The following is a 26929-nucleotide window of genomic DNA, read 5'->3' on the forward strand; positions in this document are numbered from 1 at the left end:
GAGACCATGGTGGCGAATGATATTTGCCAAGAGGAAGCAGGTAAAGTACGAAGAGGAGAGGACCAAGCACAGAACCCTGGGGGACACCTTGTTTGTATCGTCTCTTTATTCTTGCCCTATGAGCTCTGGAACAAGCAAGTCAATGTCAGCAGTTATTTGGGGAGTTTCTAAAGCATCTTTAATTAATTGAATCAAACGCAAATTGAAACGAAGATCTAGCCCAGTATAAGCTTTTTAATGCAGTGTCTGGATGTTGATTATTCTGTAAATTAAGGAAGCGGGACTGCTCATGAAAGGAAGAACACGTGTCATAAAAAGAAGAAGATATGATGCATATCGAGCAAAAGAGCGAGATGAAGGGAGGACGGGATGAAAGGAAAGAATTCCATCGTCGCCGTTCAGGTGATGATGAACAACGGAGGTCAGAGGAGAGAGAGCACGTAGAGATCAAGGCAGGAGGAATAAAGCACATCCAGGTGGCAGCAATAAAAGAGAGGACTTGAAATAAGACGGGACCCAAAATTTGAACACCAAAAAAAGAAACGAGACAGGAAGTGAAATCATGAAAAAAGGTTTCCTCTTTTTTTTTAAAATAACATCAAGACTGAAAGTGAGTGACTTCAGTAACATTTTCCTGAAGCTCGAGTTCATATTTTTTGCCAAATTTCTCAACGAAATTCAATCATTTGAACTTTTATCTGCGTACGATCTGTCTTTCAATCTCAGTTGTTTGAGTGTTTGAACTTCTTTGGAAACTGTATTTAAAAAAAAAAGTTTCAGTCTAAAACGTCCCACATTGTAACAAGTTTCTCTTCCAACATTTAAACCTCATGATGGCTTGTCTGAGAAAAATGTTTCCGGTCACGAAATTAAAAGAGTGCAGCTTCTCAAGCACTGGATACTTTTCTTAAATGTGAAGTCAAGTTTGAGGAATTCCTGTTTTTCTTGACCATATTAAGAGTTGTCGGATGGTCTGACGTCTCTGGGGGATATAAGGTCAAATCAACAGAAACTTAATCAATGGAAAATTTTATTATTTAAACTACAAACAGTTTTATCTGTCTTTCAGTTTCAGTTATGATTAGTCATCTACGTTTGCTTTATATACAATTTCCAAAGACTGAAGTTCAGAGTTTCAATCTAAAACTTCTTTCCTTGAATGCTAAGTAAAGTTTGAGAACTTCCTACTATAAAGTCTGATGCCCCAGGGGAACATATGGTCAAATCAATAGAAACTGATAAATATTTTAAGTTTTATCAATGAAATATTAACAGATGTATGTGTCTTTCAGTTTCAGTTGTTTGAGTGTTTGAACTTCTTTAAGAATTTGTATAAAAAAAGCTAAGTGCTACGTTAGAGCGAGTTTATCTTTCAGCGTTTAAACCTTGTGATGCCTTGTCTAAGAAAACATTTCCCATCACAAAATGAAAAGAAAATATGTGAGTTTTTAAGGAATTGTTTGTCATTTTGCTCGAGGAAGCGCTCTTTAAAAACCTTCCCAAGGATCTAAATAAACATTGGACTGGAACTTCCTTAGGACTTCCTACTTTCCTTGCATGTAAAAAGACGTTTGAGGACTTTCTGCTTCTCCTGACTGTAAGTCGTCACCTCATCGGACAGTCGAATCAATAGAAACTGAGTTGGAGGGCTGGAAGATATGCCGGCTCAGCATTTGGACTCCGTGCGCATGGGTGAACACATTCATGCTCGTGATTAACAGCCAATACGGTAAGTTCATTAATACAGTTCAATAATACACGCTGTGTCCAACTCTTTACGGCACTAAGTCACACACCACCAACTATTTCGCTGATTCTGGTGAAACTGGATCATATTTTATGGAGAAAATGTTTTCTTTTTTGAAGTTTGTTCAGCCTTAATGTGTCGTCTTGTGCAATCTTTTGTACCAGCGACCGAACACCACATCTTAAATAGTCAGGCCGCCTCCTCGACAGTCCTGCCAACCTGTTGTGAGGGTAAATACGGGTATTAGAGCCTGCTGTTTGCTGTGTGGACGTCTTATGTAACTCTGTATCTGTCTCTTTCTGCTACTTTCCACTCTGCCTCCATCGCTCTCCCTCTTCCACTTACTAATTTTCTCTCTTTTGTCTATCTCCATCTCTCCCCTCTCTGTATTGACCCACACACACTATTGCAGCTGTATCACATCAAGCCAAGGGCATAAATCAAAGCGCACACACACACACACACAACACTGGCCATCCCACACACTCATGCACTCAAGCCATTTCTGTTTACCGTCCCACATACACACACACACACACCTATAACTCGTCCTCATCTCTATTGCAGTGAACACCCACACAGATTTCTGCACTGGGAGCGAGATGCAGATAAAAAAGAACAAATATAGTCGGAGGTTTGATTCCAAAGCACCGAGCAGGAAAGCCAACAGGAACGGGAAAAATAGATAAATAAATAAATAAATAAAAAAGCAGCGTTACCTGTTGGTCACCACTCAAAACGCCAGAAATACAACTGGTTATATAATCTGAAGTGGTGCTGCTATTTTAGATGGAGGCTCGTTTGTTTGGCGAGCAGAGATTTATTGATCGGTCACATCTAAAAACAAAATGTCAAGGGTGCAGTAAAGAAACAGGAAAATTATTAATATACAGTGAAGTAAACTGTAGCTGCTGTTAGCTCAGCTTGTTGGCCTGCTGCCTGGACTGTGAGCTCAGAGCACCGGACGAGTGTTCCAAGTTTGTTTGTTTGTTTGTTTCACTGGGAAGAAAAGATGGTTTAATTCTGGTGTTCTGTGCCAGAACTGGAGCTAGGCAGCTAGCAGCATAATGGCAGAGGCGAAAAGACTGAAGAGGAGATTGACGGAGGTAGCCAAGGACAAGGTGACGGAGAAAAGTTGAGATTTATTGAAAAAAGTAGAGTATGATGACAAAGAGGTTGCTGGTGTTCACCTGATGGACAGTAAACTGCTGCCAACTGTAGCTGCCGTTAGTATAATATAGTAATGTTAGCTCAGTTTGTTAGCCGGCCTGCCCAGACTGTGAGCTCAGAGCACCGGGGGAGTGTTAGTGTTTGAACCACAGGTGTTTTGGACCTCCAGAAAGACTGCTGGGAGGAGCTGGGCATGCAGGCAATGTAACTGGACTCTATGGACATAATGGCAGAGGAGAAGAAACCGAAGAGGACGTTGATGGTGTTAAGAAGAATTAAGTTTTTAAAATTTATACCTAAACCTAAAAAAAAAGAGTTGAGTATGATACAGAGTAGGTTAATGGTGTAGCTGTGTCACTCTTCTTAACCCTTCTCCTCTGCCATTATGTTCATAGAGTCTAGTTACATTGCCGGCATGCCCAGCTCCGGTTCTGGCACGACACCAGCTACCTACCAACATCAAACCTCCTCTTCTTTCTGGTGGCCCAAAACGCCTGTGGTACAAACACTAACACTCGCCCTCCGGTGCTCTGAGCTCACAGTCTGGCTAACAAACTGAGCTAACAGCAGCCAAAGCTGGCAGCAGGTTACTTCACTGTGCATCAGGAAACTCTGGGATTATTGAGTATGATAAAGAATGAGTTTCCGGTGTTTATTTTAATGGTATTTTTGAATTATATCTTTGCTTGGCCTGCAGAGAAATAAATCAATTTTTAAAATTAAATTAAAGAGTGCAGAGAAAAAGAAGATAATAGGAACGACCCGGTTTGAGAGATGGAAATAGAAATGTATAATAAAGAAAGAGATGTTTTGTGTACCCGGTCTCACATGGAAAGAAACAAAATGAAGGGACTGCCCTTTTCTCTGTGTGTGTGTTTTATGTGCACGTCCATTACAAGCTTGCGTGATCGGCCTACTCAAAGCCACAGCGGTGGGGCCATACACGCGCACAAATCACAAAAAAACACACACAATTCACAGGAGCTGTTTGCTCTTCCGCCTCATTCTCTTCCTGTGTCTCCTTTATTTTCCACACAGTAAATGAGAGCAAGGCAAACAGGAGGAGGAGGACGAAGAAAGAGTGCGAAACCTTATGTAACTAGAGACAGATAAAGAGGAGACAACAAAAAGAAAGAAAATTACAGGAGGTCAGAGGTCAAAAAAGGGCTGATTTAAATACAGTCACAGCGTGTGACACGTTTGCTTTTTTTGAAAAGGCAGAGCGTCACAAGGTTCAGCCTTTTTTTGTTTTTCTCAAATTAAGCAACACGGGTCCACTTCCCACAAGCTTCCTGTGACAAACAGGACGCTGCTGCTGCTGCTGCTGCTTGTCACAATTTAACAAAAGACCACACACAGTTTGACTGTTGATCAATCAAGTCACACCAGCATTTACTCTAAATTCTGCAGCCATTTCCTGGGAGATCCTTTCAGCTGTGGTCACCTTTGACATGTGGTGAACTTGAGAAACCTAAAAATGGAGGACGTCGTCGTAGCCAATCCCACTCCTCCACCCTCATCTGTCGAGGTAGAAACTGCTCAACAAAAGAGAAAGACCATCTAGTAAGCCAACGATGGCTGACTGGAGAGTCTTTTCCTGCCTCACTTCAACAACTCTTAATTGAATTAAATGATCTACAATCCTGAGAACAACAATAACAGCTGATAGAAAGAAGCTCAGAGAGTTTATGTGACTGACCATGTACCCACATGGTAATGCTATCTACAGCAATTCAGCAACTGTGACCATGACATAGCATTTTCTGCTAAAACGAGACGACCCATATCTCTATGTCACTTTCTCTTGGGACTTTGCTTCAGCTGGCCAAATGCTAGATATGCAAAAATAAGTAAATGACTCACCGACTTCTTTGTATTTAAAGTATTAAGCTAAGCCACATTTCTGGCATATCGGTCCTTCTTTTTGAACCATGTTTGGATAAAGAAATTAATATATAATTAGATACTGACAGTTACAGTCGTACATACCGTACTGTCACTGACATAAGCTTGTCGCATTGAAACTATGCACAAAGTATGATGTAGTAACTGGAGTAAAACCAACTAATAAATTTAACTTAAACAATGCTTCTGGGATGTTAAGTGTTTGTCCGAAACATGGCTATTTCTGATCTGATGCATCACTGTATTTATTACCTTTGCTGGACTGTGAATAATGCTGTGCTCCACTACAATAAAGCATCATATATCTAGATGTAATGTATGCTATTGATTGCCTTTATATGTTATGTTATCTGGATTTATGGCAATGGGCAGTTGTTGGCACAAAAACACATGCATTTGTACTCCTAAGCTTACGAGGACCTCCCACTTATTGAATTTAGACCCTAAACTATTAAAAATAAATAAATATAAACCAATACAAATTAAAAAATAATGACCAACAGCAAATACTAGACCAAAATCAAGAGTATACAAAGTTGAGAAGTAGTATTTTATCTACTTTCTTGGTATTTCAAATGGTTTTAACAGCTTAAAAAGTATTTCTTTATGTATATACACATTAAAGTTATGGGGTATTTTAACCTTTGAGTTACATATTAAATCTGCTGAATATAGTCGAGAGGTTGACAGGAAATGTAGGGCAACAGAGACTTCAACATTGCGGTTTATAAGGCATGTCTTAGCACCTTGGCCACTGTGATGCAAAAAAAGTTATTTGTGTCTTCTTTTCCAAGTAAAATGGGTTTGGTTGAGTTCTTATAATCTCCACATGAACAGGCTGGTTCAAGAGAACAGTTTTTACACAGATTTAAGAGACAACCAATAATCAAAATCTCCAAGGTCACTTTAGATTTGACAGTGCAGACTGTAAAATGGCAGCAAACAAAACATTCACAGTAGTAGTAGTAGAGCATTTGCCTAACACATAAACCCAGCAGGGCGGGGTTATGAATTTATGCTTATTTTATGCAACTTCCTGAAAATGACACAGCAAAAAAAAAAAAACTACTGAATGATGAACTTGTACACCAAAAATCCAACCTCAAACACCTTTTGGTCTTAGATCATGGCTATTATTGTCAAATCTCAAAAAACAGTTGAGTTTTTCTGTTTTTCTGTGAGATATAATTTGCTGCCCCATAGTATCAAAAAGATCATCTCTAAAACACAAAGATATTTAATTACAGCCAGCACGAAGGCTATCGCTGCGTCAGTACAATTATTCAGGAACTTGTTGGTGAGAAACTGAATTAATCTAAAATGGTATCAGGATGTCAAGTCACAGATGATAAGAATTTCTTAACGGATACAGTAAGAGGCGGGGAACAAAATTTAAAGGAGGCAACGCCTAAGAGGCACCAGTAAACAAATGCACTCAGTCACATGTCCACAAACAAATAAAAGGGATACACAACCACGCTAATCCTCTCAGGCTCATTGTTGTTACCGAGGCCTAATCCCAGAGACGATGACTAGCCTAATCTAAGTCACGTGACTGTAGGTACACACAGAGAGAAGGATAAACATACAAAGAACTAATCATACATTGTCAATTTTGACTGACAGCTGATGAATTTAGGAGCCCTATGCCACCACAAGCAGCAGCTTCTTACAACTAATAGGACGGGAGCTTAGACACACCTTCCCATCCAATGGATACCTCTGATGTAGAGGATTCATTACAGTTACATCTCAACATCAACTGTTCAGAAGAGACTGTGTAAATCGGGCCTACGTGGTCAAATTGCTGCAAAGAAACCACGACTGAGGAAGACCAAGAAGAAGTAGAACTGCTTGGGCCAAGAAACACAAGGGATGGACATTAGACCAGTGTAAATCTGGACTTTGGTCTGATGAATCGAATTAGAGATTTTCGGAATAGACGAATTCTACATGTGTGGTTCCCACCCTGAAGCATGGGGGGAGGAGGTGTGATGGTGATTTATTCAAAATTAAAGGCCAGCACAGCTACCATAGCATTCTTCTTAGACATTCTGGTTCGGACAATGACCCAAAACACACCTGCGGTCTATGTAAGGGTTATTTGACCAAGAAAAGCCCGGGCCTGGCTTCCACAATTACCCAACCGAGATGGTTTGGGATGCGGACCGCAAACCAACTTCTGGGAACTCCTTCAAGACTGTTGGAAAACCATTTCAGGTGACTACCTCATGAAGCAGAAGAGCTATCATCAAAGCAAAATATAAAACTGGTTTGTTTACCCCATAATTTCATGTGTTCTTTTATAGTTTTGATGTCTTCAGTGTGTAAACCATTGAATGAGAAGGTGTGTCCAAACTTTTGACTGGTACTGTACTTGCCCGACTTCCTGCCCTGAGACAATGCCACCATGGCAACCCTCTACGGTGTGCACATCATTCTTGACACCACATTACAGCGGCGTCCGATGAGATTAGCCGATCAATATCAGACTGATATCCAATACTCCAGGAACAAACATTGTGGCATTATGGGATGCCATCCCCATGACGACGGGGGGTATCCTGTGTTTCCTATTGATCCACGCGTGATTCACAGTTGATGGTCAGCACAGGTAATGGATAACGATTTCATCACACTTGGTGTATGATAATCATTTGTCATCTGTGCTTGTGCATTGAGAATAAAGCTTTTCTCATTGGGGATATTAGCTCATCAATAACTAATGAGGCAGATTTGTGCGTGAGTGTATTTGCCAGTAAGAGGCCGATATGAAATCATCAATATCTTCCTGTAAAACACAGTCAACAGGGCCAATAACGCCACTATTAGAAGCCCAATGAGAGACTGTGAGATCATGTCAGATCGGCTATCAGAGATTTAAACTCGTCATCACAGAGGCAGTAAGAGAGGGAAATGACGCAGCCAGGAAGTCGGCCAGACCTGAACAGGAAGTCATCTGTCCTTACAGTGGACGCAGGCGAGGGTTGGATGAGGTCTGACTTAAGTGTTGAAGTTATGCAAGAAAAAGACAATCCAACGGAGAAGGTGAGAGATCCTTCAATGGGTTGATTGATGCATTGAAGGTAGTGTCAGATAGAGGGTAAAGGCTTTCCCAAGCTCACTTAAAAGCATTTCCATGAACTCTACCTTGGTGAAGTCCTGTTTAAAATATGTATAAAGTCCAAAAAAACCCAGCTGAAAACCATCTATAATACAAGACGCTGAAAGAATAAGTTGTGAGTGAAAAATTCTTTGACATTACCCAAACCTCACAGAGATTTCAGCCAGAATTTTTCTTGAGTTAAACACAGCTTCAATGATATTCGAGAAGCTCTAGGAACGCCGTTTAACAGCAACAAAAAACTGCAATCTCTCTGTTTTTTTTCTTACCTTGGCCCTTATCTGTCCCGAGGTCGAGACTTTGCGGATCAACTTGTGTGATGTCTCTTCTTGTTCCCCGTCGCTGTCCGACGACTCTTCTCCAGCTTCTCCGGCCTAGAATTATAAACATTTAAGTTAGTAATATCTTGAGCCTTTTGAAGCAAAAACTTCAACTTCACAACATCAGTAACCAAAATCTAAAGGTTCAGCCATTGATTAAAGAGAAACTCTTCTATGTTGCATGAGATTTGGTTGATGGGGTTACGAGCAGTTCAACAGCTACCAATTTTCTTGTATTATTTAGGGGTTGATGGTGGGCTGCTAGGGTTACGTTTATTTGTGTTGAACGCAACCGCTGCGAAACAAACAGGAAATAAACTTTAAAAAAGAGGTTGTATGTGTCAGAGTTTTGTTAATTATTGGTGTATTTCTTCTTCTTTTTTTCCTTTTTTCCAACCTAAAAAGGACAGTGTGTGAAGAATATGAAGTTATGTTTGTATAACTGTACCGTAAACTGTATTTTAGGTCCTTCTATTTCCTAAAAAATACCAAGGACACTCTGTTACTTGGTACTCATAAAAATAAAGATATCTAGAAATACAGTTTGACCATTGCTCGTTCGCTCTGCGGTTGTTCAACCTGATGAGAAATGAATGAACTCGTCTTGACTTGTTTATTCTGGTGCTCGCATGGTGAGGACATTGGTTATGTTTCGATTCACCACTTCCTGTGCGCCGACAAGATCCCACCCTTTACTTTTGACAGACTTTAGTGAAGATTCAGACGTCCATATCACCACCGTGCTTTTAAAAAAAAAAAAAGGCATTCACTATTTGTTTTTATTTCCAAAGAAGGGTGAGCGGAGGTGAGATTACATGTAGGAACAGGCAAGTGTGGGATTGAGAAACCCGTCCTGCACAGTCGAAGACCTACAAAAACTCAAAGTGAGTCTCTAATTTAAACCTTTAAGTAAGTTGGGGCTAAATATGTGATATAAAAAACAGTAAAAACCTAAAAACAAACAATGATTGCGAGCATTTAAATCTGTTGCAGGTGTTAAAAAGTTTAAAAATAAGATTTCATGAAGCATGACGACTTTTCTGACTCAGCAGTCGAGCACATGAACTTTTGCCACCTTAAAAACACAAGAACTGAACTCCACTTACGATATGAGTCCTTTCGGAGTCCGCCTGGGGCGACCCGAGCGGCTCGCCGTGCTCGGCCACGTACAGGACGTTGGGGTTCAGTTTGGAAGCCATGACGAAGATGGAGCGAGGACACTCGTGTAAGAGTGGATGTTAGAGTTTGGCAGGTGAAAGAAGACGAAGAAGGAGGTGGTGGAGGAGGAGTTGTGTGTATAAAAGAGGAAAATTTGGCGAGGCGAGAGCTTGGCCGAGACGATGACGGATGGGACAGCAGGCTCCGGCAGACGCCACCACAACTCGCCCCTCTTTTGCCGATCTCTCTATCCGGTGTGGTGCAACTCTGGAAAAGACGAAGGGATGAATTATTGATCAGGAGGTGGAGGAAGTTCAGGAGCATACAAACATAAACAAACCGCTTCTTCTCTCTACTGTTATTCATTACTCTTCTGCTTCCTCCGCGTGTGCACTTGCTGAGCTCAGAGATCCGACGACGGCCACTTCTCCTTCTCGGTTCCTCTTCACTTCTCGCTGCCTTTGTGAGAAAACACTTTGAGGTTTTTTACGCTTCACAGCCCTCCGTCTTTATCAGCCGAAACCACCACCACCACCATAATGATGATGATCTATATTTATATATATATTATTATTATATACGTGCAACAACATCATATGTGCACGTGGAGTGTTGTTGGAGTGCACACATATGCGGGGCTGTGCGTGATTGTGCGTTTCCTTGATTACCACTGTCAAACTTGCACATTTTCAAACAAGACTTTCAAAATAAAACATGTGTTTTTATTTATTTTTTTTCCCATGTGATTAACATTAAATCATTTATAATAAATAATAATAATAAATAAATAAATAAATGCACAACAACAGGCTGTCGTGCGCCTCAGCCCAGCTTGATCATTCATTCCGTCCGTATCGCTTGTTTGCTGTCTACAATAAGCATCAATATTCAATAAAACATAAATGAGCCTCTGCACAAACAAACCCCCCCGCCTCATGTGTCGACAAACACGGATATTTATTTACCTTTCCCCCCGTGGACGTCTCCCTCTCCCGGTACAAGCGATGGTGGGGTCTTCCCTTCCCTGCTGCTTGTTGCCCGGGCCTGGGTCGCTCGTCAAGCCGGCGTTCGGTGCTCGCCGGCGGGTCAGTAGCAGCAGAAGGAGCGGGAGGAGGAGGAGGAGGAGCGGCGGTGGTAGTGGCGGTGGCGGCGGCAGTAGCAGCAGCAGCGTGCGGGTCTCTCCGGTGGTGCTCGCCTTGCAGAGAGAGACGCGGTCATACGCATAGCGTCGGAGCGGATCTGAATCAGGTAGGAAGCGGAGGGGAGGGAGGTGGAGGAGGAGGAGGAGAGAGAGACGGAGAGAGAGAGACTTGAAAGCGGCCGTGTCAAGTCTCCGCTCGGAGGTTAAACGGAGAGAAAATAACGCGCACACGCATGCGCGTACAAGAGAGAGGGGGGGGGGGGGGGGGGAGTGCGCGAGGAAGACGCCGGCCTAACGGTCACACGCGCGAGGAGACAGAAAACCGCGAAATTAAAAGTGACGGTTAAACTTTTTTTTACACCGTAAAACAAAAAAAAACATTTAAAATCATTTTTAATTAATGAGACTTTTAAGTGTAGTCAAAGTAACTTTTAGTTAGCTCTAGCTTTAGTTAGAGTTCGAAGTACGTAACCTCCCGCTAACCCACAAATTTCACCGGACGCGCCACATTGCGTGTTGAAGCGATACGCGACCGTAAACCTCACCAGCTCCTCTGCCGCGGTCTGGTTCAGAAGCAAAAAGAAAATAACGCGCATGCACGTACAAGAGGGAGGAGTGCGCGAGGAGACAGAAAATAAAAGAAATTAAAAGTGACGGTTTTTTTACACCGTAAAAAAAACAAACATTTAAAGTAATTTTTGATTAATGAGACTTTTAAGTGTAGTCAAGGTGAATGTCTGTTCTTATACTAGTTAACTTTTTGTTAGCTTGTGGGTTAAAAAAATTAAAAGTGACAAAAAAACATTTAAAATCATTTTTAATTAATGACACTTTTAAGTGTAGTCAAAGTGTAGTCTTTAGTTAGAGTTCGAAGTATGTAACCTCCCGTTAACACTTTACGGAGCTAACCCACAAATTCCACTGGACGCGCCACATTGCATGTGTTGCACCGCGTTCCCCGCTTCAGCGATACGCGACCGTAAACCTCACCGGCTCCTCTCCCGTGGTCTGGTTCAGAAAACCGTGAAATTAAAGTGATGATTTTTAATGAATGACACTTTTAAGTGTAGTCAAGGTGAATGTCTGTTTTCATACTGTGTAACTTTTAGCTAGCTCCGAGTTCGAAGTACGTAACCTCCCATTAACGCTTTACGCCGCTAACCCACAAATTCCACCGGACGAGCCACATTGCGTTGCACCGCGTTCCCCGCTTCAGCGATACGCAACCGTTCTAGTCAATGTTTTCAAACCCTATTTTTAAAGTATGCCGCAAGCAGCCCGCGTCGACAAAATAAAAACTGTTGCCAGTTGTAGAGAAACAAATTAACTACGTAGCATATTTACACATGTAGAAGCATATTTAGAAGCATGTAAACCAGGAAAATGACCAAATCTGAGCAAGTAAAACAAAGTCTGGCGGGATAAACCATGTGGGCTCAGCTCGAATGTCAACAGGCTGGCTCCAGAAGTGAGTCAGTCTCCATGTTCAAATGTCCAACTTCACAGCAGAAAAAAACATGTTTACAGCCTGGTACAAAAAACAGTTTTGGTCTCTGTAGCTAATTTCCCCGTTCATGACAACTGTACTGAGGGTGAATTTATATACAACTCACCTGTTCACATTATATTAAGGCTTAAAGTTATGCAGGACTAAGAGCGTGGACACTTTGATTACATTTGGCTTGTCTGAGCAACCAGGTGTCATTTGACTCACTTCTGGAGCCAGCCTCAAGAGGACGTTAGAGGAACTGCACTTTTTGGCATTTCACTTCACAACCACGGCAAAACCACAGAAAATAAAAGCATATTTTGTGTTACAAAAAGTAATGTTTGGTCATTTCTTGTAAAATACTAAATACTTTCACCTCTTTGGGCCTCTTCAAATCACATAAACAAAACAATCTGAGAGGAAGAAATCAATATGTAGTTGCTTTGTGTGTGACAAGGGCTCAAAAAAAGCTCTTTTACATAAATTAAACTGCTTACAGACCACGCTGGAGTGTAAGGTGGATTCAAAGTTTTGCTAAAACCTAGTGACACAACATTCCTCTTGCAGGCAGTAACACATCTATTTAAGTCAAAAATTCTGCCCAGGCACGCTCTCAGAAAACTACATCTTGATGTGCAGACTGCTCAAATTTCAAGCTCGCTCAGTCGCGTTGTCGTTACGGAAAATCCACACCTAATAGAGAGACGTTAGAGCTCCACCAGAAAGCAAGACAGAGAGAGAGAGACATCCAGGTTACCATAAAGAGAGAGAATGAGCGACATGTGCAGGGATAACACAGATACAGGCAGACACATGCACCGGCATCGCTCGGTGCTGTAGTAATTTGTTTACAGTTGATTAAATATTCATGCTGAATTAGCTGTGAGCCTGCCAACAGTCACTTCATTTACACCGTGTGTGTGTGTGTGTGTCATCCTCCCTCCTCCACCTGCATGCGTGTGTGTCTTCTGTCAGGTTGTAGCTGGTGGTCAACGGCGTGGAAAAGGCAAACACGTGCACGGTAACAGGCGTGCATGCACACCTGCTGGATTTCCCCCCCACCGCCGCCCCCCGACATGGCCGATCAGGTGACATTGTTACTGTATTCACCTCTTTCCTCCGGTTGCCCTTGGCAACGGCGGGAAGGATGGGCTAAAAAGATGGAGCGCGGGGAGGGGAGGAAGATGACCAAGGACAAAAATACATCTGAGCAGAATACACTTAGCTGCAGCTAATGGTTATTTCTCTATGGAAGTCCAAAGAGGTCACACATTCATACAGTTTAATTCCTCCGTTTTCTCGTGTCAACGAGTTTCCTAAGATAGTTGGATTCATTTCTCAAGATCTTGAGGTGAGATGACTTTGTTTTTCCGAGATAATGTGTTCATTTTTTTGGAGAGCTTGAGTTATTGATGTCATTATCTCGAAATAACAAATGTTATCCTGAGATAGCGGGTTAATTTGATAATTCTATCAAGATCTTGAGTTATTTATGTCAAAGCAAATAAAACTATTAACTAATTATCACAAAAAAAACAGAAAGAAAAATGAATGCATGAAATACCATTGTTGTTATCCCAAGATAACGAGATAATTAATTTGAGATCTCCAGAAAACAGAAGGATAGTTTAGTGTATTAAATCATTGCAACATTATCTGTACCGAAGCCCTAAGCGATCACACATTCATACATTTTATTTCCTCTGTTTTCTTGTGATAAGTTCATTTGTTTTCTCAAGATCTTGAGTTATTTATATCATTATATCGAAATAACAAATGTTTTTATAACGCGATAACGGTGGAGATCTTGAAATAACGAGACTTTGTTATCCCAAGATAATGTGATAATTGTCTTGAGATCTTGAATTATTTGTGTGAATACAAATAAAATGAACTCGTTATCACAGGAAAACTGAGGGTCAAACGTGTATGAATGCACGACCACTTAGGGCTTCCGTAATTTATATCATTATCTCGAAATAACAAATGCTAGCCCAAGATAACAGGAAGATTTTCTCGAGATAATGACGTAGTTAATTTGAGATATTAAGATAATGAATAAAATGTGATTGCGTCACACGAGACGTGCTGATGTTGATACTGGATGTGACACAATGATTTAATACGCTTGACAATCCTTTTGTTTTCTCTAGATCTTGTATTAATTATGTCATTATCTCAAGAAAACAAAAATTATTTTGAGAAGTTTTTTCTCATTATCTCGGGATAACGGCATTTGTCATTTCTAGATAATGACATAAATAACTCAAGATCTCAAGAAAACTCATTGAAGTGAACTTATTACTGCGAGAAAACGGGAAATAAAAAGTATGAAAGCATGACTGCTTACCGCTTCCGTAATTTTCTGATAAACTCTCCATGAAAAATTAAAAAAAAGATCAGATTGTTTTTGTGTTTTGGTGTGTTAATCTCACATTAAGTTAAATTTTAATACATTTTTTCTCTAATATTCACCTCAGCTGGAGGTGCTTATTGTGTTTTTGTTGGCCCACAATATGAATGAAATCTAATTATTCCCCGAATCTGTAAAGACCGCGGAAGAATAAGAGTCTTCTCTCTCACACACCTCCTGCTAAGGGAGCCCTCCATCCAAACGGTGCACAGCGGGAGCAGCAATCAGAGCTCAGCAATAAAAGAAAACCCGATAACAAAGAGATAATTAACGGCTCCGTGTTACGTATCAAACTGAGGGCAAATTACGGGGCGCCGTCATTATCATCATGCAAATGCGAACATACTGTCGCACATCCTGTACTCATCTTTCACGAGCAGTTATCCTCGTACCCCCCGTATTTATCTCTTTTTAATAATGTGCAGCTAACGCGTCGCTCCTGCTTTGTATTCATACACTTGTTACTGCTGCTGTTCGCAGGGAAAACACATTATTCAGGAGGAAGAATATTAGTCATGCGGCTAATTTTATCCTCCACTCCCCTCTCTGCTCATTATGTCCATTTTTTTTTTTTGCCTGTATGTGTTCATTAAACTCTTTTTCTTTAATAAAATCAACTGATTCATTTCCAGCACTGACTACACGTCACACTTAATGGACGGGTATGATCAAAATGATTGGTAATTTGTGGGATGTATTTGCTTTCTTGCTGGTAATTAGATGGAAAAATGCTGATGACACTCTCGTGTCCGGATGGTAAATATGAAGCTATTTCCAGCATCTTAGCTCAGCTTAGCTTAGCTTAGCTTAGCTTAGCATAAAGACTGGAAATGAGGAAACAGTTAGCCTGGCTCTGTCCAAAAGTGAAATATCTAACTGCTCACACCTTTAAAGTATGACGGTACTCCCGGCAGTTAGCTTAGCTTAGCTTAGCTTAGCATAAAGACTGGACACAAGGGGAAACAGCTAGCCTGGCTCTGTCCTAAACTTTTAAAAAAGTACCTGCTCACACCTCTAAACTATGACACTACTACACCAGCCACTTTAGCTTAGCTTAGCTTAGCTTAGCATAAAGACCGGAAATGAGGAAACAGTTAGCCTGGCTAACTGTCCAAAAGTTAAAAATCTAACTACTCACACCTCTAAAATATGAAACTACTTCCAACAGTTAGCTTAGCTTAGCTTAACATAAAGACTGGAAACAGGGAAACAGCTAAAGTGACTCTGTCCAAAAGTTAAAAATCTACCTGTTTACACCTATAAAACATGAAGGTACTCCCGGCAGTTAGCTTAGCTTAGCTCCCCAGCTTAGCTTAGCATAAAGACTGGACACAAGGGGAAACAGCTAGCCTGGCTCTGTCCTAAACTTTTAAAAAGTACCTGCTCACACCTCTAAACTATGACGCTACTACACCAGCCAGTTTAGCTTAGCATAGCATAGCATAAAGACCGGAAATGAGGAAACAGTTAGCCTGGCTAACTGTCCAAAAGTTAAAAATCTAACTACCCACACCTCCAAAACATGAAACTACTTCCAACAGTTAGCTTAGCGTAGCTTAGCATAGTGTAAATACTGGACAACAACAGCTAGCCTGGCTCTATCCTAAACTTTTAAAATGTACCTGCTCACACCTCTAAACTATGACGCTACTGCACCAGCTAGCTTAGCTTAGCTTAGCATAGCATAGCATAAAGACCGTAAATGAGGAAACAGCCTGGCTAACTGCCCAAAAGTAAAAAATCTACCTGCTCACACCTCTAAAGTATAAAACTACTTCCAACAGTTAGCTTAGCTTAGCTTAGCATAGTGTAAATACTGGAAATAAGAAGGAACCGCTATTCTGGCTCTGTCCAAAAGTTAAAAATCTACCTGCTCACATCTCTAAAATATGAAGGTACTCCCGGCAGTTAGCTTAGCTTAGCATATCATAAAGACTGGAAACAAAATCTGGCTCAGTCTGTACTTGTTGTTTTTCGGCATTGGTCTCATTGGTTAGCTTAGCATAAAGACTGGCAAAGGGGGGAAACATCTATCACAACTCGTTATAACCTCCCCAGTCTCAAGTCTTTATGCTAAGCTAAGCTAAGCAGCTACATAGTTAGCATATCATCTTTCTCTCTCGCAAGAAAAAAAACAAACATCGTTCGTCTGGTGTTATGAGACGAACTCCGTGACATCTCAGCCGGGAAATGCCTGAATCTCAGTTTTTAATCCTGACTGCCATTCATGTTCTCACCACCCACCCACAACCGAACCAGACTCCCACACGGACACCTTTTCTCACACCCAGCAAGCAACGGTTACATCAGACACCTTAAAATAAGCCAACACACAGATATATTTTTAAAGAAATGAGTCACATAAGAGCGTTCACAGATGTCACTTTGCTCTTTTAACTGGTAGTAGCTTTTGCTCATAAATTAAAATATATACACAAATATATGAAGATCTTTCCAAGCTTGTTACTATATCTGATTCAAAATGAGGGCTTTCCCTGGAAATGACATACCCTAAAATAACACAACTCTTTTGTTTACAGTCAAACTTCTCGAACTTTACGACCAAAAAGTCAAACTTAGTCTATGTGAGACTGAGCTAAATTTACAGACGTGCAAACATGAGTTTTTTCTGCATATTTTTATTCTTTCTATTTAAAATAAGCAAGTTTTATCACAGTGTCATTGGGATCTAAAAATGGTTTACACAGGTGTGTGTATACGGCCCAAAAATTATGTAACAAACCTCAAACATTCAGGCTAAAATCACAGATTATTTGAGTTTGTCTTTACATCTAGAAATCTTATTTTTGACTCAAAAGGAGGGACGACTAATTGTTTCCTCCTCATTAGCTCCGACTCGATCCGAGTGTCGGGGGTTGCTTTTAAGAGGTCGTAAAAAGGTCACTAATGGGTCAGGGGGAACATTATTCCAATTGATCTTCAGTCAAACCTGGAGCTTATCGATCGGGTAATTAGAGGAATTGAAGAGATAAATGCAAAGATGAATGGCGCATCGGGTGTCACACTCAATCCTAAACAATTAGCAGCCCACGCATGATACAGCCTGTGCAGCTTATTTATATACTAAGTCTCCCCGCTCTGTCAATGTATGCACCGTGTGTTACTATGCTGCCACCTAGTGATTTATTCGCCCATTAAAAAATTATCTAGGAGTTGAATCTGCATGATCAGGCAGAAAAGAAGCTGATATTAGAGGCATGAGACGGTTTGAGAGCATCAATTATTAAGTGTCGTCCGCGATTTCCCCTTTGATCAGTGAGACGGGGTTAATCACAGCAAACACTAATGAGGCGGGAATGTAGAGGGGAGAGATTGGTGAGGGTGAGACGGGTCAGAGAGAGTGAGACAAAGAGGGGAGATTAAAGGGAGAAGACGGCGACAAAGAGGGGAGAGTATTCTTTATGTCCGTGATGAGGATTAGAGTCAACCTCTCAGCGCTGTTTACTTCAGAGGATAAAAGCCGTTAAAAGTCTGATTTTTCACACTGTCAACAAAAAAATGGGTGATTTTTTAATGCATTAAAATGTTCAAATTTTAAGATTTATTGGGACATATCAGTGATTTATGATTTTATAATGAATTTAAATATTCTAAATATATTGCCATGAGCCGATGTTTTTGTCTTTATCGTCCATAATTTGCTGCGTCGCATTAAAAGATGGAGATGACATGGTGGTAAAGGTTTTTTTCACACATTTGAAATAAAAAATATAAACAAACAAACATATAAATATTTGATTTGTTTACTTATACATCATCTACGGTGATCACTAACTGGACAGCGTATCAACACTGAACTCAGCTATGAAGCTCAACTATGCATCTTTGGCTGGAACGGCGCCAATCGTCAGTCAAAGCGTCCACGCTCTTAATCCTGCATAACTTTAAGCCTTAATATAATGTGAACAGGTGAGTTGTATATAAATCCACCCTCAGTACAGTTGTCATGAACGGGGAAATTAGCTACAGAGACCAAAACTGTTTTTTGTACCAGGCTGTAAACATGTTTATTTCTGCTGTGAAGTTGGACATTTGAACATGGGGACTTATGGAGACTGACTCACTTCTGGAGCCAGCCTCAAGTGGATGACAAGAGGAACTGCAGTTTTTGGGCACTTCATAGCTACGTCACATGACTGATCAATGAACATTATGTAAAATAACCTGAAAAAACATTGTGTGACGGAGCAAAACTGTACGACATGTTTTAATTTTGATGGACTTGAATTGAAGCTCACACTTAAGTCAGAAATCTGTACCTGCCTATTATTAATATTATCTAAGTTTGCAGAGTTTCTGTTACATTTAAATTATTTAACAACAACAGTTATTTCTTTACAGACGATGTGTTTCTTTACGTCTACAAAAACTGTGATTTTGTGGCAAAATCGAGCATTTTTGATGATATTCTGTTTTTGTTTGTATTACTCTTCTCTCTTAGCACTAGAAACACCTGTCAACAAAACAAACACGCCTTAAAGATCCTTTTAGTAGCTGATCTGGAGCATTTTTTATCACCTCACTTGATCTTTAGCTCGTCTTTCTCCTAAATACTTGAATCCAAACACTTATTAATGACGTTTAAACTTCTCCGAAAGATATATTCTGCTACTTTGTGGACCTTGGAGCCGAGATTCAAGTATTAAAGCGGCGAATAAATGAAACGACATTGGAATGAAGACATACTCCACATACCTCCGGAGATAGACGCAGACGGAGGAAAGAGGGTAGACGATGAAAGCATGCATCATCAAACATACTGTAAAAGGCAAGAGACAAAGAGAAAGGATGTACAGTATGAAGAGAGACAGAGAAAAGGGGGAAAAACAGGAGTGCCTCCACGCCTCCATGATCTATTGATGCTATAAATACCCCTCTGGAATACATAGATCAGGAACATTTGAGTCATCTGCCATTTGAAGTCTAGCCTAATGCAGCAGACGTGCTTTGAACCTCCACATGTGCCAGACTGCACGTCAAACTTTAATAGCTTTGACTCAGTATTACAGGTGAACACAACAAAAATCAGACGAGTGCTCTGCCTGACGGAGGCTTGTGGCGCAATTTAGAGGTCATCGACGCAAGCGGCAGCAGCGAACAGTCAAATAGAGATGGACATGAACGCACACACACACCAACACAACAAAAGAGGCCATTGTGCGTCTGATTGGCTTGCCTCTTCACCATATTGGTTTCCATGAGAACGCAAGAGTGAGCGAGCGAACAGGTGGTAACCTCAAAGAGCACAGCAACACACTTCCTGACAAGCGGCGTGAACACGGAGCTGCTAACGAAGCCATAAAAACACAAACGTATCAACTACTGACATTCTACTCGAGTAACGGTTGCAGCCAAGAGTGGGGAAACCAAAAACTCCGGTTCCTCACCCACGTCCAGTGTGGGTGCTTTGATTGACAGGTGGGTGCTGTCACAGGTTTAAAAAGGTGCCGAATGCCAAATGACGCTGCGCATGAACTCCAAATCTCGGGATAAGACCAACATGTAACATGATCTGTGTTCAGTGATGGTTTGTTGGGTTAATAACGTGACACTCTTCCCTCTCACAGGCAGCCGGTTGGAGACTGAACAGCGTCCCTGAAGCAGTTTGAAGTGTCGTGTGTTCGAGGGCACTCGATTGAATCTTTTAGGATGCATGGATTAAAACTGAGGACTGTCTCATCAGTCACTGAGCCTCTTTAGTGCTCCAGCGGGATCCTCCATGGATCTAAAGGATGAACAGATTTTACAATGCAAGGACATTCAAACCACAGCAATAATAATAAATTATGTTTACATAGGTTCAATGTATGTTGGAGGACTTTTACTGTTGTTTTCTTTAGGATGTCATCCTTCATCCTTCCTTCCTAGAGCTTTGAGAAATGCCCCTTCCTGTACCAACCAAGTGGTGTGAAGTGCCACAAACTGCAGTTTCTCTAACGTCCACTTGAGGCTGGCTCCAGAAGTGAGTCAGTCTCCATAAGTCCCCATGTTCAAATGTCCAACTTCACAGCAGAAATAAACATGTTTACAGCCTGGTACAAAAAACAGTTTTGGTCTCTGTAGCTAATTTCCCCGTTCATGACAACTGTACTGAGGGTGAATTTATATACAACTCACCTGTTCACATTATATTAAGGCTTAAAGTTATGCAGGATTACAGATGGTTTATTAGAGCAACCAGGCGTCATTCAGCCCGCCTCAGGACCCCCGATAACCCATGTCTTTGCTGGTATTTAGATTAAGCAATAAGGAGTACATCCAATTTTGGAAACCTGTTGGTGATGTCACACCCTCAAAGCAATGACCATAAAAATGGTTTTCCATCAAGTCAACTCAACCCCATCCAACACTGACTTTGCCCTTGTTATAGCACGCAAGAACAAAACAGTTAGTTGTGGTTTGTCACTCAAACAGAGACGCGAAGATGACTTACTATGAGTCTGAATCATCAGGACGTTAACGTCAAACATTCAAAAGAAGCTCCGCGTGTTTATGTCTGACAGATTTCTGAGGCGGCACTGATTCATCGAAGAAGCAAATAAAGCCGAAAGTCCTTCGCGACTCATGCGGCACAAACACACAAAAAGGTCGGCAGCATTTGAACGCCCACGCGTATCATGAGTTATTAAAACATAATAGAGCGTTACTGAAGTCGTTAACTACGTAAAGATGAGTGGCTGCATTTAAAAGTTGAACAAAGCACAGCAGTAGGTGTGCTGTACGGGTGTGTGTGTGTTATGCAACCATGGACACGAGAGCTAGGTGTGTGTGTGTGTGTGTGTGTGTCCACATGCCACACGCCAATTAGCAGACGGATAAGATGATAATTAAAACAAAACAGTGTCTACTGCAGGAACAGCTGGGCCCGTTACGCAACCAAACAACTGTTTTGTATTCTAAGTGTCATAGGGTGTGTGTGTGTGTGTAGGTGCACAAAGTGTGACACACACACCAGTAAAACTGTGTGAGATCGCACCCTCCTACACACAATAATACACACTCTTAACAAACAGTTATATATATATATATATGTATATGTAGGGAAAGGGCTGAAGAGGTGGAGCGCGAGCGAGAACAAACAAATGCAGAAAACAGGATTTATGCTGCAGCCACTTAGTGTATTGATTTAATGCATTTTCCATATGGGACATATTATTCATCCACTAACAGCAAAGAGAGGTCGCTTGATTGGAAAGAAATAGCTCCGGTCGATACCGGATACAGGCTGCAACAACACCACGTGTATGATTATGAGTTTTTTTTTTTTTTAAGGTAAATTATAAAATGATTTGATTAAATCAAGAGTGAAATGAACAGACTCCCTAAGTGTTTCTGTGATAATTAAGTCTAATTTGGAAAGACTAAGTTATTTCTTTAGTGAGGAATAAAACATTTTTTTTAAAAGTCGCTTTTAAGGTAAGTCTTTGTGTAGAAATTGGTATTTTTTATGATTTAGCGCCCCCTAGTTTCAGAGTATAACACCACTGCATTAACTATGTTCAGCTGTACTCGAGTATTTGTTCTGATTACATTACTTTTGATCAAAAACTAGCAAGTCGATAACTTTGCCCATTTTTCCGGCTCCTGTTCTGGCACGACACCGGCTCCACTCCCCCTCAGCATTCCTCCACAAGTCAAACAACTAAAAACCTCCTTTTCTTCTTCCCGGTGGTCCAAAACCCCTTCAAATTAAAACACTAACACTCCTTCGACGCTCTGAACTCTTAATTTAGGCACCCTGGCTAACAAACTGAGCTGACATTATCTAACAGCAGCAGTTTACTTCACTGTCCATCAGAAAACTCTGTAATTCACAGAGAGCTGAAAACCAGAAAACGTTTTCTCCATAAAATCAGTGATTACACCTGATCACACGTTATTCTATGGAACAAAAGTTGCTTTAATTTACTGACAAATTGCCTCTAATATGACTGTTTACTGCTTACAGATTTTGTTACGGTGCACACTCCCAAAGAAAGATCGCTATAAATTTCACAGAGCCTTGAGGAGCTGCTGTCACGTACTGATTCATTCATCTGTAATGTCACAGCGCGGCTCGGGGGAAGGACGAAGGAGGAGGCCGCACGTGATATTTAACAAAAAATAGAAGATTAACAACATGAAGCATGAGTTAATAATGTCGCACGCGGCTGCATGAATGAGCGGGGAAAAGACTGACAGCAGCCGGTGTCGGTGTCGGTGTCGGCCTCCTTTGGGGGAAACTACACCACAAAAAAAAACAATCGACACCAGAGGGCCTTAAAATTTAACACACACACACACACACACACACACACACACACACTCAGCCTTTAGTCCATGCACAGCTTCATTTCATCGAGGGATTTAAGAGTGTGAAGTCAGAAAGAGGTCAGCGAGCAGAAACAAAGGAGCTCACGCAAAGCCAAGTGACATACTGTATGTATACACGCCGACACACACATGTCCTCCTGCCTGGAGGTACGACTATTCCAGGCAGCTCCCGTTGAGACAAGAAGCATGATTGAATGAGTGTGTGAGTGATGTGTCTGAAGGAGTTTCCCGCAGAGAGCTGCAGTGTGTTTTGTCACCAGCTGAGATGCAGCAAGGAAACCCAACAAGAGTGTGTGTGTGTGTGTGTTTACTGACAGAGAGAAGACTGAGACATACAGTAAGACTCAGTTACCGCTCTCAGGACGGGAACGATAATAAAAATATCAGGGTGAACATGGACAGAGAGAGAGACATAAAGTCAATATAACACCTATAAATAAAAAGAGGAGACCGACTCGAGGTGGTGAGGTGTTTCTGTAGCATCTGAACAGGATACACAGAGAAACACACTCCCTGAAACAACAGAAGAAGTCTCTGAATTAAGCTGTGAAGTCAAGTCTGTGTCCTGCTATGTGGAAAATAAAAAAATAAAGATAAATATGCATCGAAATCTTCCATCTTTGCCCAAACTTTTAAAGTTTTATTTGCCACTGACAGTGTAAATATGGGCGTCCTGCCTCTTCCACCTCCCGGTCAATCTAAGTATCGGCAAAGACCATCATCGGTAGACCGAATGACGCTTGGTTGCTTAAACAAGCCACCTGTAACGCCACCACCTGTCAATCAAAGCGTCCACGCTCTTAACCCTGCATAACTTTAAGCCTTAATATAATGTGAACAGGTGAGTTGTATATAAATTCACCCTCAGTACAGTTGTCATGAACGGGGAAATTAGCTACAGAGACCAAAACTGTTTTTTGTACCAGGCTGTAAACATGTTTATTTCTGCTGTGAAACATGGGGACTTATGGAGACTGACTCACTTCTGGAGCCAGCCTCAAGTGGACGTTAGAGGAACTGCAAGTTTTTGGCGCTTCACGTCACAGTGACGGAGGTCGCCACTTGGTTTTTAGTCAGCGAAACCAACTAGTGAAGAAACCAAACGAAAGTGTGTGTGTGTGAGAAACAGTGATGCAACCAGACAGGCTGTTGTCACTGTGAGCAGCTGTGGGTTAGGACCCCACTGTGGCACACACACACACACACACACACACACACACACACACACACACCTGTCAGTCCATATTACCGTTAACGTGGACGACTTGAGAGGCACGCCGGGGTGTCAGATAAAAATAGAGCTTTCTTCTTATTCGTAGAATGAACAGCTTTTGAAGCAGATCCAAGACGGCAGTGTGTGAGAGTGTGTACGTGTCGGCACGTATGGATGTGTGTGTGTGTGTGTGTCAGTGTGTGTCAGTCGACATAAATGTGTGTCACGTGAGGTCTTGAGCTCGGCTCGTGGAAGTGACGGATGTCCTGAAACGAACGCTGAGAGAGCGTGACACACGCTTAAATTGATACATTCATCATGTGAAATATATAAATAATTAATAATCAAATATTAATTAACATGTCAGGTTGTTTCCCAAAGGAATTGCTCCATGTTGGCTCCAAGGTCCACTTGACACGCTCACATGAATCATCCAGACTCATAACATTGCTACACAGATGATATTTAAAGCAACATTTTATAACTTTTCTGTCATAAAATAACAGATTTTAAATCATATCGATGCCACTTTACGGCACTAAGTCACACAGCCACCAACTATTTCACTGATTTTGGTGAAACTGGATCATATTTTAATGGAGAAAATGTTTTCTCTGTTTGTACCACAGGAGTTTTGGACCACCGGGAAGAAGAAGAGGAGGTTTTCAGAGCGAATGCTGATGGGGAGCAGAGCCAGTGTCATGCCAGAACAGGAGCTGGGAAAGCAGGCAATGTAACTGGACTCAGCAGCCTCTATGGACATAATGACGGAGGTGAAAAGACAGAAGAAGATGTTGACAGAGGAAGCAAAATCACAAAAATCACAAAAATAATTATAAAAAATGTCAAACATTCCCAGATTTCTGCCTTGCAGTTGTGTGGATACACTGATTTTCTTTGCCTTACGTGATTATAAATTGAATATCTTTGAATTTTGAAGTGTAACAAGCGATATTAAATTGTGATTAACACATAAACATAGCATTGATAGTTCAATAAGGGAATTATCTGTCAGTAGTAGCCCATGTGGGCTCCATGTGTGCTGTATATCTACCTATCTACCCACCTTGAATGATCTTTAGCGTGTTGTCAGGTGAAGATTTGAAATTTTACTCATGATGTGAGCAAAAAAAAAAAAAAAAAAGCTCCTGGACTGATGGACAGATGTGTTTCCCAGCCAGACAGAGGCAATGAGGAGGACAACCCCGATGGGTCCAGAGGTGAGAGGCCATCTGGTGACCGAGTGGCCCAGACAAGAGCTACTACAGCTGGTCAGCATCTGGTCACAGTTGCCCCTGGGCTCCGTCCAGAGGACCTCGGCCAGCAGCCGGAGAGCAATCACTGAAGTGTCTGAGCCCGAGTCCAGCTGTTGTGGCAAAGAGATGGACAGCTGGACGGACAGTTAAAGTTGGTGGAAAGAAAAAGAGTGGAAGCCAGAACTAGAGGACATGTTGGTCTTTATGGACAAATGGAAATAAAGGAACAGAGCCCAAAATCTAATGGTCTGATTTGGACAATTTAAGAATTAGATTAGACCAGCAACTATTTCACTGATTTTGGTGAAACTGGATCAAACTCTCTGTGATTTACAGAGTTTCCTGATGGACAGTGACGTAAACTGCTACCAACTGTAGCTGCTGTTAGCTCAGTCTGTTAGCTCAGAGCACCGGGGGGAGTGTTAGTGTTTGTACTACAGATGTTTTGGATCACCGGGAAGAAGAAGAAGAGGTTTACAGAGTGAATGCTGACGGGGAGCAGAGCCAGTGTCATGCCAGAACAGGAGCTGGGCATTGTAACCAGGCTCAGCAGCCTCTATGGACATGATGACAGAGGTGAAAAGACCGAAGAGGACGTTGATGGAGGAAGCTAAGAAGAGAAAATGAGAGAGTGGCTGGACAAGAGTAAAGACTTTTAGTGGTTGGTGAGAGCTTGGTGAAATAAAGGCTGAAAGACAGACGCCGAGCTGGACTGGCTGCTATGTCTTGTTGTTGTTGACCTTGCTAAATGTCAGCGGCACACCATTGAAGATCAAAAGTTAGCCACCACAAGCTACTGGTGCTACAGTGTCGATATATATTCCTAATCTCCTGTCTTCTTTTCCCTCTCATGCACAGCCAACAGATTGTTCCTTCTTTCCCTCTGAATCATTCCACGGCAGTTTCGCGGCGTCGATACTGCCGTCATCATCATTACCGAGCCTCATTTAGAGACCACTCTGCCGCACGCCATGGTGAGATAATGGCCTTGCATGTGCTCGCTGCTCATTGCTGGTGGGCTCTTAGTCAGGTATTACCAACTGAACAGAACGAGCGTTAGAGTGTTGGAAACGAGATTCAAGTGAGGCTGGTGGTTTTGCTCACAGCAGGAGCACACAAATTTACCACCGTTGCACAACAAATGCAACTGTTTCAACAAAGCATATTAATATTTTCCTCTAATGACATTGTAGCAAATTCATGTTAAAGCCACTATGTTTAGAAAATGTACAAGTTTGGCACCCCCTAGTGGCAGTGTCAATAATGACACTGTGGTAAACTACAGTACATCCATGAACCTATACACACTAGTACTACCTCTACTAGTATAATTTCATGGTTATTTTTTGAATTGAAACATCAGGAATACTATTTACTATCATCAATTAAAGGGACAATAAATGGAGGTAAAGAGATACGAACTTCTTGACAACAACACTACAGTTAGTGCTTTGCCTTCCCGTCCGAAAAGTCTGTTTGTGTTTCGCACATGGCCCACGTCAACAAACCATCATCATCCCTGTCTTTTTAATCTCACGGACGCTGTAAGATTGTGTTGTGAGACCCACGGTGTATCGTGGAAAGTGACAAAGACATCTTTATCTTTTCGGTGACAGGGGACGACACTTCAGTGTTTCGAATTTGGACTGCAGTACCAAT

The 26929-nt window shown here is 41.5% G+C and overlaps 1 protein-coding gene across 1 annotated transcript in view; it reads right to left on the reverse strand.

Moving 5' to 3' along the window:
* si:dkey-172j4.3 (diacylglycerol kinase delta) overlaps positions 1-10751 on the reverse strand; it is a 73969-nt gene extending 63218 nt beyond the window's left edge. The window contains exons 1-3 of the mRNA XM_019266025.2: positions 10390-10751; positions 9373-9691; positions 8216-8320 (exon numbers count right to left, since the gene is read on the reverse strand). Coding sequence (XP_019121570.2) covers positions 8216-8320; positions 9373-9465 — 198 coding nt within the window. The 5' untranslated portion in view covers positions 9466-9691; positions 10390-10751. The remainder of the gene's footprint in view (positions 1-8215; positions 8321-9372; positions 9692-10389) is intronic.
* Positions 10752-26929: the final 16178 nt, after the last annotated feature.

Source organism: Larimichthys crocea, chromosome XIV (genome assembly GCF_000972845.2).
Source record: "Larimichthys crocea isolate SSNF chromosome XIV, L_crocea_2.0, whole genome shotgun sequence".
In the NCBI taxonomy this organism is placed as follows: Eukaryota; Metazoa; Chordata; class Actinopteri; family Sciaenidae; genus Larimichthys; species Larimichthys crocea.